General features: G+C 50.8%; 1 protein-coding gene across 1 annotated transcript in view; it reads left to right on the forward strand.

The window, feature by feature from the left end:
• The first annotated feature begins 692 nt into the window (after window positions 1-692).
• The window catches only part of Ccdc6 (coiled-coil domain containing 6), a 98,056-nt gene continuing 84,950 nt past the window's right edge, over window positions 693-13,798 (forward strand). The window contains exon 1 of the mRNA XM_034524492.2: window positions 693-1,422. Within this exon, the coding sequence (XP_034380383.1) occupies window positions 1,141-1,422 (282 nt within the window). The 5' untranslated portion in view covers window positions 693-1,140. The remainder of the gene's footprint in view (window positions 1,423-13,798) is intronic.

Here is a 13,798-nt window from a genome sequence, read left to right on the forward strand (position 1 = left end):
TTTAGCATTGTGTCTGCAGTTACTTTGGGAAATTGGTACTTGAAGTGTGTTTCAACCCTTCTGAGGTTTTAAAAAAAAAAAAAAAAAGCTCCCGTTTCTTGACTAGACACATCTTGGTTTCTTAAATGTTATTCCCGCGACCCGTGCAGAGTCTTTGCAGGGGGCAAAGAGAAAGAGGGGGTGGAGGGGGTTGCGCCTGGTTCAAACAACTGGATGCACCAGGGCCTTGTCGCTTCTGCAAAATTCTTACTCAAGAATTTTACTAGACTAACCTGTGGCTGCTGTCATGCCAACAGACAGACAGACAGACACACACACACACACACACACACACAGGGAGAAAGACACATACATACATGCATACATACATACATATACACACAGAGGGAGACACACAGACACAGAGAGGGAGAGAGACAGACAGACAGACAGACAGACACACACACTCGGCCCACTGCAGGGGAACTTTCTGTTCCCAGCCCCAAGCGAGCATTTGCACGGGGCACCCAGAAGGAGAGCCACGCTCTCCGGCGCCGATCGAAGGTGCCAGGCTACACTTCGGCTGGGGTGGGAGGGTGGGGTGGATCAGGGAGCCGGGCTGCCCCTCCCACGAGTCCCGGCACCTGCGGGGCTGGCGCGGCGTGGGGTCCGCCTTTCTCCGGAAGAGGCGGTGCGGCGGGGGTGGGGGTGGGCTGGGGCCCCGGGGACGCAGAGTCTTCTCCCCCCCACCCCCGGGCGGTAGCACGTGCGCGGGGAGGCGGCGCGGGCGCGAGCGTTCTGTGTGCAGCTGCTGGGCGAGCGCTGGGGCTGGAGCTTTGCGGGGACAGCCCCGCCGAGCGCGCCAGAGTCCCGGCGCTGCAGTACTGCCCGAGTCCGGGCGGGGTCTCTGTTCCCTGGCGGAGCAGCTCGCGCGGCCGCGGGAAGCGCCCTCTCTTTCTCCGCCGCCGCCGCCGCGCGTCTGCGCCCTGCTGCCCGCCCGCGCCGCGCTCTGAGCTCCCCCGCTCCTCCGCCGCCGCCGCCGCCGCGCGCCCGGTCCCCGCGCCCACTCGCCGCGCGCCCACTCTCCGCGCGCCCGGCCCTCGGCGCCCCGGCTTCCCGCGACCCGGCTCCCCCTCCACCCCCGCGCCCACTCGCCCCGCCATGGCGGACAGCGCGAGCGAGAGCGACACGGACGCGGCGGGCGGCGGCCCGGCAGCCATGCAGTCGTCCTGCTCGGCGACCTCGGGCGGCAGCGGCGGGGGCGGCGGCGGGAAGTCGGGGGGCATTGTCATCTCGCCGTTCCGCCTGGAGGAGCTCACCAACCGCCTGGCCTCGCTGCAGCAGGAGAACAAGGTGCTCAAGATCGAGCTGGAGACCTACAAACTCAAGTGCAAGGCGCTGCAGGAGGAGAACCGTGACCTGCGCAAAGCCAGCGTGACCATCGTGAGTGCACCCCGAGGACCAGGGGGACCCCCTCCCCCCGAGTGCGCGCCCCCGTGCGGGCCTGCGGGGACAGGGAGCGGGCCTTGGGGGTCACAAGCGCCCTCCCTCTCTTGGGGTGTTGGAGGCGCCTGGGGAGACTCCCCACGTCCCCTCGTCGCCCGGGGTGGAGGCCCCTCCGAGGCAGGGCTGGAGGCTGGCGGCGTGGCTTGGGGGGGCGGGGTGGGACTTTCTCAACCCTAGGGTGTCTGAAGGCTCCGAATCGAGGGACACCCTCTCCTAGTCCCCGTGAGTGGACGAAGCTGGGGTCTGTCTAGGGGCTAGTTGGGGAGACGGGGTGTGCCACTTGGGCTGGGCCCCCAGTTGGCAGGAGGACGGCGATTTGCTGGATCGCCGGCTCAGGGGGAGGGAGAGAGTGGCCCGGAATCCGGGAAGTGGAGTTTTCTGGCCAGGATGGAAAGGGAAGGGCGGGCACTGAGGCTACACCAGCACCCCGTTCGGAATCCCCGTCCTTTTGGGCCCCCCGAGGGTGGGCGGGTACAGAGTAGTGGGGAGTGTAACGTCTGGCCCTGCCTGGGACAGGGTTGGAGCTTGAGAAACCAGGATGGAGGGTGGCCGCTGGGACTGCCTGGCTTAGCAAGGATGTACGTGCGTCTCCTTCATTGGTTCGAGAGTCTTAGGAGTACTTGCCTGTGAGTCTAGGTACTTGACGGGAACACAGGCCATCTGTTCTGTTTCTACCTGGCCCCTCGAGGCTCCCCTGGAAGAGAGTAAGATTAGTCTGCGATCAGCCTCCGGGTGAAGCAGAGTGGAAAGGCCCCCGTAGCGGTGATGAGGCGAAACGTAACTAGAAAAAGTACGCGCTGTGCTCTCACCTCCCATCCTTGCCAATTCCACATCATTAACATGCAGAATCCCCCACAGACAACCCTATTCAGATCAAAACAGTTTCCCAGCCAGCAGCACGGAAAGAAAATGTCAAGAAATCAAGGAGGATAAATTGCCAGAGCCGCTTTGCACGCAGCTGATTAGGACGGAACCTTCCCGTGGAGAAAAAGAAATTTGGTGGTGGGTCAGGGGTCACATCCTGGAGACGAGGACGGGACAAATTTAAGCTGCCCTTGTGCCAAGAAAAAGTGTGTGTGTGTACGTACGTACCCTGTGCCTGGCTTCTCCATGGTTGCCTTGGTTTGTGTAGATAGCACAAACCGCTAGGGAGGCAGTGTGATTGACAACCAAAATAGCAGTTGGTTTTGTAGAAAGGCATCTTACTTGCTCTTACCCGGTCCCGTTCGGTGGAGCCGGACCTACGGCCGCAGGTTACTACTGGGTTGGCTTTTTGATAGGAAAAGAAAGCCATCTGTGGAGGTGACCACTTAAGTCTTTTCTGGGCTAAGAGAGGACTCAGCAGAGTTTCTGTTGAAGAACAGAGGGACAGTGGAGGTTGTTTATTTCAAATTTGATGCACACGAACACTGTTTAAAATGTGTCGTAAATGACAGCGTTGATCTCTCGATCTCTCGCAGAGCTGGAGTTAGGGAAGGGAGCAAAACTTAATAGGAGAGGGGTACCTCTCTGGACTCTGTTGTGTGGAGAGAGCATCAGGTCAACGTGTGTGGAGACAGGAAACCCGGAGAAAAAGTTAACCTGTTTGACCTGCTGACCCGTAAGTCGGTCTGTTACCTGTACACAGACACACTGGCTTTGCAGAGACAAACATGTTTGTTTGTGGCAAGCAAGGCCAGAAGCCTCCTGAGTACTTAGTGGGTGAGGTGGGGGAAACTTTGATTCTTCTGTTCACTCTTAGCTGCAGCTCCCGTCCAGTCTCAGCCTGAGCCCAGTCAGTCAGAGCCCTCGTGCTAGTTAAGTGTTCTGTAGTCCTATCCAGTAAGGTTAAATCGCTCACGCTGACAGTTTGCAAGTGTGGGGCAGACCTCAAAGTTGGTTTTCTTCTTTTTTTTCTTTCTCTAATGTGTTCAGGGAGATAAATGTGTAAGTGGCCCACCTGGGTACCTTGCTCTTGGCAGGTGTATAAGGGGCTGATTGTCAGAGGCTTTTCACCTGAGGTGAAGATTTGGAGGGGGGGGGGCAGGGTCCCACCTCTGAATTGGTTTATGCCTGGAGAGTCCATTAAGCGGTGCACTTCCTGACAAACCCGACTGGGAAGACTCTGATGAGGGTAAGGTAGTCCACCCAGGGCTCTGCTGGTTTTTTTGTTTGTTTGTTTGGTTTTGGTTTTCCAGAGTTTTAGTTAATTTGACAGGAAGAGGAGTAACTCACTCTGGCTCTTCTAATTGTGATACTCACTTTTGTGTCGATTCCATCAGTAAAGGTGATGAAGGCTGTGTTTAGATACTAAAGGAAGGTGTGTTTAGGTTTATGGTAAGGACTGGCATAGTTCTCCCATCTGCTTCCTATACCCTCTGTAGGCACACCTCCCTCCATCGCCAGCCTCCAGAGCACCAGAGTGGGGCAGTTGTTAAAAGTCGAGGGTCTCACGTGTACCCATAGTCTGGTTTACATTAGGGCTCACTGTTGGAGTTTTGTATTCCATGGCCTTGGACAAAGGTGTCAAGACATCACTTGACACAATTCTGCCTCTGTAGTGGTCCTTAGTCCTTTTTTTCTTCCTCCCATAAGCCCTGGAAACCACTGAGCCATCACGGTTGTTTTACTTCTCCGGGGATCTCCTCTGAGTGTGGAAAAGTTTACTCTGTCACACTTAGTAGAATGAACTGAAGGATCCCTCACGCGCTCTCTCTCTCTCTCTCGCTCTCTCTCTCTCGCTCTCTCTCTCTCTCGTGTGCGTGTGTGTGCATACGCCTGGCATGCATGTGTTTTTGACGAAGCCCGAGATGGTTTTCTTTGATTTGTCTCTCACAGGAGCCCACAGCCTGCACAGATGAGGTTGGTCTAGCTAGCCAGCTTGCTCAGGGTCTCCTCTGTCTCCACCTTCCCAGCGCTGAGATCACAAGCTGGTTGCTTAGGTTGTTAGTTTTTGATGGCTTTTTACATGGGTTCTGAGAATCGGAACCGGGTCTGCCTGGTTCTACCGCAGGTGCCTTTTTGCACTGACCCTCTACAGGATTTATTTTTGTGGCTTGTTTCTTTTTAGGGCTTGGATGGGATCGTTTGTCTACTGCAGGACATCTTAGTTGTTTGCAAGTTCCCAGCGGTTGGGAATAAATCTGCGTTAAGCATGCACATCCATTTGTCTAGACGAAAGATTTCAGCCCATTTGGGTAAATACCCAGGATTAGAGTTGCTGGGCTATGTGGTAATTGAGTGTTTAACTCTTAGAAGAGAAATTGCCAAACCATGTTTCAAAGTGCCCGGAAGAGTTCTCATTCCTACCGGTGATAAGTGAAGTTTGGGGTGCTCTCCCTCCTCACAAAATGTGGTCCTGTGCTTCCTGGGTTCTGAGCTTTCTCACAGGCCTGTCTGTAGTGGTACTTCTCCGTTGGAACTTTTTTTTCCCACCCCCACAGTGAGGTTCAAGGCTCTAGCCATTGAGCTATTCTGTCTCTTCTAGTATAGCCTGGGCATCTCTTTCCACCACAATTCCCAGTTCAAGAAGGGGGGAATTATTTCTGTTTCCTCAGTGTTTGTTATAGTAAGAGGAAGCCATCGCCTGTGGAGAGAGAGAATGACTTGTTTTAGGCCTCTTCTCTCATCCCATGGGGGAGAAGTTGAAGCTAGTCTTCAGTGGGATCAGAGATGTTTTGAGTGACTGTCCAATTTTACCTGTGAAATCAGCAGCGGAGGCAGGCTGCCTGATTACAGATGGTGTGGTTTTGTTTTTGAGCGGGGGAAATAAGCCAAATGTTAACTCACCCCCTCAAATAGTGTTTGTGTGTTAGTCCAGATTAGTGTGTGGCAAATTCTGGAAGGGCATGTTCTCTGATTGTCTGACTCTGAGCCTGAGGGTGGTCCAGGGCTGGATGGTTGGTCCCTGTGTGTGTGTGTGTGTGAGCATAGTCGAAGGGCAGTCCCGTGAGTTCTCAGCCAGCTGCTGGGCTGACTGAGTGTGTAAGCTGCCTCCTGCAGGCTCTGACATTCGATACCTTTAGTTTGGAAATAAAGGCCTGTAAGCACTAAGATTTAAGCGTCTCTCCTGATTATACAATAGATGCCTTCTTTATAGAAGTTTAGGTCAGTACAGACATATAAAAGTTTTTTGTTTTGTTTTTTAAGATTTATTTATATTTGTTTACCTGTATGCATATATGTGCACCATGTGTGTGCAGTGCCCTCAGAGGCCAGAAGAGGGCGCTGGAGCCCATCGAGAGATGGATGGGAGCTGCCATGTGGGTGCTGGGTACTGAAGTGAAGTCCTCTCGAAGAGCAGCTAGTGCTCTTAACCTCAGACCCATCTCTCAGATTCAAAACAAAAGTGTTCCGAAGTTGTAGCCAAAAACAGTGGCCCAGCGGGCATGTTCAGAAATGCTGATGGTTGCTCAACAGCAAGGGTGTCCTTACCCAAGGGCTCATTGTGTGTGTGTAAGATGATTGACTGGGCAGCCTCAGATACTGTTTTTCTGTTTTTAAGACTTAAAAATGGCCTCCAGAAAAAGATGGAGTGTCTCTTTTTCCCCTTCTGTGTAAAAAAAAAAAAAAAAAAAAAGACTTTTTTTAGGTTCTTTTGGATGCATGCACTTAAGACACATCTCTTAGGGACACAGGTGATCCACTTTAGCTCTGTCTGCACACAGCTCTCAGAGTATTCTGCACTGAAAGTTCCGTTTGTTTCACATCTGTGAGTGCCTTCTGGGTGTCTCCTACAAGATACCCCAACCCTGAAGGAGGTCATCATAGTCTTCTGTAATCCTCTTGTCAGCCATCTTGGCAGGGGTGGGGCCTAGTTAGAGAATCCAGAGTGTTGGGTTTGTGGGGCTGCTGTTGAAGACCTCAAAAACTAGTCTTGAGCAAAGACCAGAGCTTTTTTTTTTTTTTTTTTTTTTTTTTTTTTTTTTTTTTTTTAGATTTATTTTATGCATGTGAGTCCACTGTGCTTTCTCCAGACACACCAGAAGAAGGCATCAGATCCCATCACAGATGGTTGGTGGGAACTGAACTCAGGACCTCTGGAAGAGCAGTCCATGCTCTTAACCATGCTCTTCACCTCTGAGCCATCTCTCCAGCCCCACACCAGAGCTTTTTGTAGACTTTTTCATTTGTTCTCTCCCGAGCCAGTCAGCTCTCCATTGGCTTCCCAGGTTGTGTCACCGAACTAAATTCTCAATCATGCTCTTTCCCTGATCTGCCGGCCATGTGCATCTCTGAGTCCACACAGGCCTGGACTGAGTTCCCTAGCTCCCCTCTAGCTGTACCCCTACCCTGCTTTGCTCTTCTCGCCTCCACCCTCCCCCTTTCCAAGGAGTCTAGTAACCTGGGCTGTCTCCCCGGCCGGTGTGCCCGGCCGTGATGCTTTGTGAGGTATTAACTGGACAGACTCAGAACCCATCTGCCATCACCCCCATCTGGAGGAGATGTGGGTTTCCCCATGGGGTCAGGGTTTTCCTTCTTTGTCCCTGTTACCCAGAGTCTGGCATAACAGGAGGCACTCGAGGGTTGGTGAGTTTGTGTGGTGGGGTGCTCTGTTCATGTTGATTTTTCTGGGTTGAGGGTATTGTCGCCTGCACTTTAAGGTCATAGGTCACTCCTGCCACCACAGCAAGTTCCATTTTCTTGGTTTACCTGATAGGATAGGTAGATGGTGGATACACTGTATATTGTGGGGATTCAGTGGCCACAGGCGCCCCAAGCTCTGGTCTCTGCCTGCCAGGCTACCTTGTAGCACCGACCTGGATGCTGCTGCTACATTTCATTTGTGAGGGGACAAAGTGTCTTCAGGCTGAGTCTCTGAGGAAGATGAAGGACCTGTCCTAAGCACTCAGGTTCAGGTGGATGGTGACTGATCATTCCAGATGGTTGCTATGGCTTCTTTTATATTAAAATCACCTACGCCTCTGGGAAACATTCACAGTCATCATAGGGTGATGAGATCGTGGAGACTTGGGTCTTAGATTGCGGATGGATGTTGAGAACAGGATTGGGAGGCTTCAGTCCAGAGCTGTCCATCGCTGGTGATACTCCAGTGGAAGCAAGTGACTCTGTGCAGTCTGTAGATGCGTTTTCTTCGTGCTTTGCTTCCCCTTGAAATCCTGCCTCCAGGATTGTAACCAGGCTTACACCTAGAGATGTTAATGCTTGCATTTAAAATGCATCAGGGCTGAGTGAGGAGGAGTAAACCATCTTTCTTGTCCTTCGGCGTAATTTTTTTTCCTCAGTGGGGGGGCATTGCGTTTTTTTCTCCTCAGTCACAGCGCCAGTTGCTTTTAGGTATATTGAATTATTGTCAAAGCTAGCAGAGTAACTGCTCACAGATTCAGTGTGTTCCTGACAGGAAGGGATGCTGTAGAAAACACTGACAATGGCTGGGATCTCAGAATGGAAGATTGGAGACTCTTCTTGCCTTCCAGAGATTATCATGTGCAGTGTTTTTGTATGTGTGTGTGTGTGTACACATACATTTACATGTTTATTATGGTTGTCAGATGCAGTGTGAAGTTTATCCCTACACCCAGGTCAGTGGGTAGTAAACACCGCTTTAATTCTTTCAGGGAATAAATACTGAGAAATCAGGGCACACGGTCCACAGTGTGACTGGTGGTTATTTAGAGTCATTGCTCCCTTCGTGTGTCTAGATCCAGTGCGGAGAGCCTTTTACTCCTGTGTTTAATCAGTGTACGTTCATTGTACACGCCGGTGGGTCTCATAAGGACCTCTCCGTCCAGGTATGTCATGCTTGGACCATGCTCAACCTCCCTTGACCCTCCTGCGTGGAGTGTGTTCTCTGTTCTTGAGAGTCAGGATGCTTCCCTGTTTGATGGCAGGACATTCAGCCATAACCCTTTCACTGGTTATCTTTTATTTCCTCGGAAAGGCACAAGATAGCGGGGAGTAGTAAACACAGCCTTAAAGAGATAGGGGTCAATCTCCAGGGCCCGCAGCGGACTTCCTGTGTGCCAGGTACTGAGAAATAACCAGAGGCAGTTTGGGGGCTCCTCAGATGCCCAGCCAGGACCACAACTGACTTGGCCCTGGCTGGGCCTTGGAGGCAGCTGAGTGCCGGGGGAATTGTGGCTTCACCTCCAGCCCAGAGGGTCTCATCCCCAGTACCCCCCATGCAAGGGAGAAAGGAAGTCAGTACAGACTCCTTCCAGGTTTCTGAAGCATGGCACTTCTCCCTTTGCCTTTCTAAAAAACGACGTTTATCAATCTGGTAAGCATTTGCAGGGAGAGCTTGGCGTCAGAGCGCCTCACAGTCTTTAGCTCTTAGTAGTTTTAACTTGTAATGGGGAGCTGTCCGGTTTATCCGTGTCGAGATGTCTCTGGCGCCTTTTGTTTTTTATTTTAATTAAATTTTTTTTTTTTTTTTAATTTGCTGATAGTTGAAATGTCAGTGATATTTAAGTTTTGTGATTTGGGTCTGTCAGCACAGCAGGCTAAACCCCATCATGTCCCACCCACCTTCCTTCCACGGAATACTGTTGGTGGGATGGGACTGTCAACGGTGTCTGTCTGTCTTCTCTTCTCTTCTCTTCTCTTCTCTTCTCTCTCTCTTTTTCTCTCCCCTCCCTCCCTTCCTTCCTTCCTTTCTTTTTTTTCTTAAATCCAAAACTGTGGGAAAGCAAAAGACAACCTAAGGTGAGCTTAATTAGGGAGAGGATTTTCTGGGCAGGTTTGAATCCCAGCGAGTTAGAAGCCGGATGCTGCTGGATAGGGGATGAGGCTGATCTTTCATACACGTGTTTCAGATCAGTCCAGACCCCGCCCCCCAGGAGGCCAGGTGAGTCTCCAGCTGCTGCTTAACACCCACAGGGCATCTCAGGGCACTGGGGAATCACGTGGGGCCATGCTCAACGGGGAGCGGGGAGCAGAGGTGGCTCATCCTCACTTGCATAGGTCACCCTTCAAAAGAGCTTTCCCAAGAGGGAAAGAGGAAATGGGAGAAGACAGTGGATTATGGTTGGGCCTCAGCTCAGAAACCTAGTTGCCTGCATGGAACATCCACGCGTTGTTTGATTCTTTTGCGGCATAGGCCTTAAAAGATTAAATAAGAGGGGCTCACACACCTCTTTGAGCCTTGAACGTAAGGAGCTGTGTGAGGCCCTCAGAGGAGAGGCTGGTAACTTTTCCTTATGTATTAAATTCTCAGAGTGCACTCTGCTGCCTTAACCAGGTGGCAGTGTAAGACTGGGGCACCAAGTGCACTCCCAAGCGCTGTGTAGTGTCAACACTAATCACAGTGGGAACGCTACACTCGTTAGTGTCTCAGTTTTCCCTCCTGTGTGAGCTGTATTTGTGGTGACTTTTGTTGTTTGTTTTTTTATTTGTTTGTTTTTCAAGACAGGGTTTCTCTGTGTAGTCCTGGCTGTCCTGGAACTCACTCTGTAGACCAGGCTGGCCTTGAACTCAGAAATCCTCCTGCCTCTGCCTCCCAAGTGCTGGGCTTAAAGGCGTGCGCCACCACTGCCTGGCTGTGGTGACTTTTTTTTTTTTTAACTGAAAGCTTTTTTTTTTTTTTTTTTATTGATTGATTGATTGATTGTATTGTCTATAAGCACACTGTACTTGAAACACCAGAAGAGTGCATCAGATCCCATTACAGATGGTTGTGAGCCATCATGTGGTTGCTGGGAATTGAACTCAGGACCTTTGGAAGAGCAGCCAGTGCTCTTAACTGTTGAGCCATCTCTCCAGCCTCCAGCTGTGGTGACTTTTAATAATCATTTATTTATTTGTGTTATCTGTCTGTGGCATACCGAGTAGAAAATCATGGTCTTCAGCATTCCAGGACTCTTCTACTGAGTGTGACAGAGTCAGCTCTTTTTAAATTACTTGTTTATATGTTTATGTGTGTGTTTGTGTGTTCCCGTGTGGGAACTTGTGTACGTGGGGGTAGAGGTGGATGTTGGGGGGGGGTCTTCCTGTCTTGCTCTCCATTTGACTCTTTTGAGACAGGGTCTCACAGAACCTGGATGGAGCTTACCTGTTGACTAGACTCATGCCAGGTTCCAGGGCTCCTCTTGCCTCTGCATACCCAGCACTGGGGTAACATGCAAACCCTGGTACTGTACCCTGTGTTTTACATGGATTCTACTGGGCTGACAAGTTTTATGTCGGCTTGACACAAGCGAGTGTCACATGAAGAGGGAACTTCAGTTGAGACAGTGACCCTACCAGATAGGCCTGTGACCTGTGGTGTATCTTCTTGATTGATGTGAGAGAGTCCCGCCCCTTGTAGGTGGTGCCCCTCCTGGGCTGGTGGACCTGGATTCTATAAGAAAGCAGGCTGAGTGAGCCATGGGGAGCAAGCCAGTAAGCAGCATCCCTCCACCCCTCTTCATGGCCTCTGCATCAGCTCCTGCCTCCAGGTTCCTGCCTTCTCTGGATGATGGACTAGAAACTGTCAAATGAAGTAACCCTTTCCTCCCCACATTGCTTATGGTCATGATGTTTCATCACGGCAAAAGAAACCTTAACTAAGACAGTGAGGCTCTAAACTTAGGTCCTTAGAACTGAGGCAAGTTCTTCACCAACTGACCTATCGGTTGAGCAAACTGTCATTTCAAGGGTGAAGGAACAAAGAAAAGCTTACAGAATTCTTACCAACATTTCTCCACTTCCAAGTCTTTTCTTTTAAATGTATGTGAGTTTGTCTGCATGTATGTGTGTGTACCGTGTACGCAGTCCTCCCAGAGGTCAGAAAGGGTGTTGGGTTCCCTGAAGTTGGGGTTACAGATGGTTGTGAGTTGCCACGTGAATGCTGGGAACTGAATGCTGGGCCTGTGGAAAGAGTTGTCAAGTGCTGTTAACCACTGAGCCACCTCTCCAGTCTCTTGTGGGTGAGAGATACCAAGGCTGGGGTTTTGCATGCACCCTCATTTACATTTCATATGTGTGTGTGTGTGTGTAAGTACCCGTGCGTGTGTTCTCTCCCACCATGTGAGTGGCCAGGGATGGGTCTTACGTCAGCAAGCTTAGGTGTATAGCACCTTTACCCATGAACCACCTCTCTGATATCACCATCGCTTGTTGAATCCTCACTGTGATCTGTGGATCAGTCCCTCTCATACACTTAGCTGTGAACCACAAACAGATGAACCAAGATTTCATTATTTGGGGGGGTCAGGGCTCAGGGGGTGGTGCTTTCATGCTTTTCAAATGATGCCAGGGTTTGAACTTGGGTCTAGTTTCTAACCAAGCACACAAGGTAACAGCCATTGAGAGGGTAGTCTGTTAACTTAGGGGTGGTTTCGTCTTCCTCGGGTTGTAAGCATTTGCTCTTGGTTTCCACACAGATCTGGTCATTTACTGAGGTCATCAGGGTTGCCCCATTCATAGCAGGTTCCCAGGATGCTGGGCCTAGGGATGTTGTCAAGGCAGGGGACTCTGTGGCAAGGAGTCACTGCAAAGAGGGTTTCATGCAGTGTCTGGGGCTTGTCCTGCTGTCTTTCTGTCTCTTCCACCTTCTGCCCTGTACCCGGTACACTGTGGTTATTCCATTCCTACACCGTGTCTTTGGTTCCCATCCCAGGCTGGAGTCAGTTTCTACTACTTTGCTTATGTTACAGCCACTGCTTAAAAATAGTCCGATTAGCACAGGGCAAGGAGCCTCTCCCCCAACAGAGTGAGGACCTGTTCTATGTCCGACAACTGTGCCTTTAAGTATCACCACGCTTGATGCGGGCCAGTGCTTCAACCTTCCTAACGCTGCCACCCCTTAGTATGCTTCCTTATGGTGTGGTGATCCCCAACCACAAAGTTATTTTTGTCACTACTTCATAACTAATTTTGCTATTGTTATGAATCGCAATGTAAATATGACCCCTTCAGGGTTGCAACTCAGATTGAAGGAGGGCAGTTTTTATCCAAGACATGAGGGAGAAACTGAATTTAGGTGAGGAGAGATAAGTCCCACCCCCAGCCAAAACATTAATGCCTTGGGAGGAGAGAGGGGAGCCGATGGGTGCTTCTGCGTGGCCTCTGTCATGGCTGTTGAGGAGATGGGAGGAGAGAGAAGGCAGGTAAAAGGTAAGGGCATCCTGACTTTGAGATATTCACCTTGGCTGCTTACGGTACACAGTGGATTGTCTTCCCATTTGTGCCTGGACATTTCTCACCATACAGGTGTCCGGTCTCCCAGTCACAGGTATAGGGGTGTTTGGACATTTGATGGCATTGTGTGCTGGGACAGGCCCTTGCATGATGACCTGCTTGTGAAGACCCTGCTCTTGGGAAAGACTAGTTTTATTAACTAGGAACTTAACAACAGCTATTCAACATGGTATGGAGGGTTTATTTTGGGGCAGCGCTGGTCCTTACGCTGTGCAAACCTTTGAGCGGAGCATGGTGTAGTTACTGTGGAGTGCAGATCGGGTGGTGTGGCGAATTTAGAAAGGAAACATCAGATGCTGCTTCTGCCCGGTTCAGGATAGCAGTTATCAGCAGCACCTTGGTAGCTGCATGCTCTCTCCCATCAGATCAGACCCTACTCCCCACCTCCGCCCTGTGGTCTTTGACTCTTCCTAGTAAACATTCGTTTTTATGGCCAGACTTCACATGGTCGGGATTACACAAAATATTTTTGCAACTTGGCTTCTGTAAATCCTAGCTTTGTTATAAGTATTCAACAACATCCATGCTGGGTGCAGACTGGGTATTTCTTACTGCTGGAGGGTATTTCACTCTGTCAGGTTTCCGTTTTAGTTTCTGCCTTTTGGATTCTGAAGGCCCTGCATCTACTATGTGTCCTGTCCTGCCCTGTCCTGCCCTGTCCTGTCCTCAGTGTGGATTTTTTTTTTTTTTTTGGTTTTTCGAGACAGGGTTTTTCGAGACAGGGTTTTTCTGTGTAGCCCTGGCTGTCCTGGAACTCACTCTGTAGACCAGGCTGGCCTCGAACTCAGAAATCCGCCTGCCTCTGCCTCCCGAGTGCTGGGATTAAAGGCGTGCGCCACCACCGCCCGGCCTCAGTGTGGATTTTAAGACATTAATCCTCTCAGCCCAGTGCAGTCACTTAGAGTACATTTCAAAAACAAGCCTGTTCCAGTTCATCCCCCAAGCTGACTGTAGAAAAAAGAATGATATTTTAAAAACCAAGAGAGGAGTTTGAGCTACACGTGGAAGCTGGAAACCTCAGGCTAGGGAGCACTTCACCTCAGGCTAGGGAGCACCTCACCTCAGCTCAGTTTCTTTGGGCTCATGCTTCCCTGACACTAGGAAATGGGGTGTGGAAGCCAGGCTTCAGGCTTGCACTAGCCCCTGGAGCTATGCTGTTGCAGGAGCATGGGGGCAAGCCTGCTTTCAGAGCGGC

The sequence above is a fragment of the Arvicanthis niloticus genome, chromosome 20, assembly GCF_011762505.2.
Source record: "Arvicanthis niloticus isolate mArvNil1 chromosome 20, mArvNil1.pat.X, whole genome shotgun sequence".
NCBI classification, from domain to species: Eukaryota; Metazoa; Chordata; class Mammalia; order Rodentia; family Muridae; genus Arvicanthis; species Arvicanthis niloticus.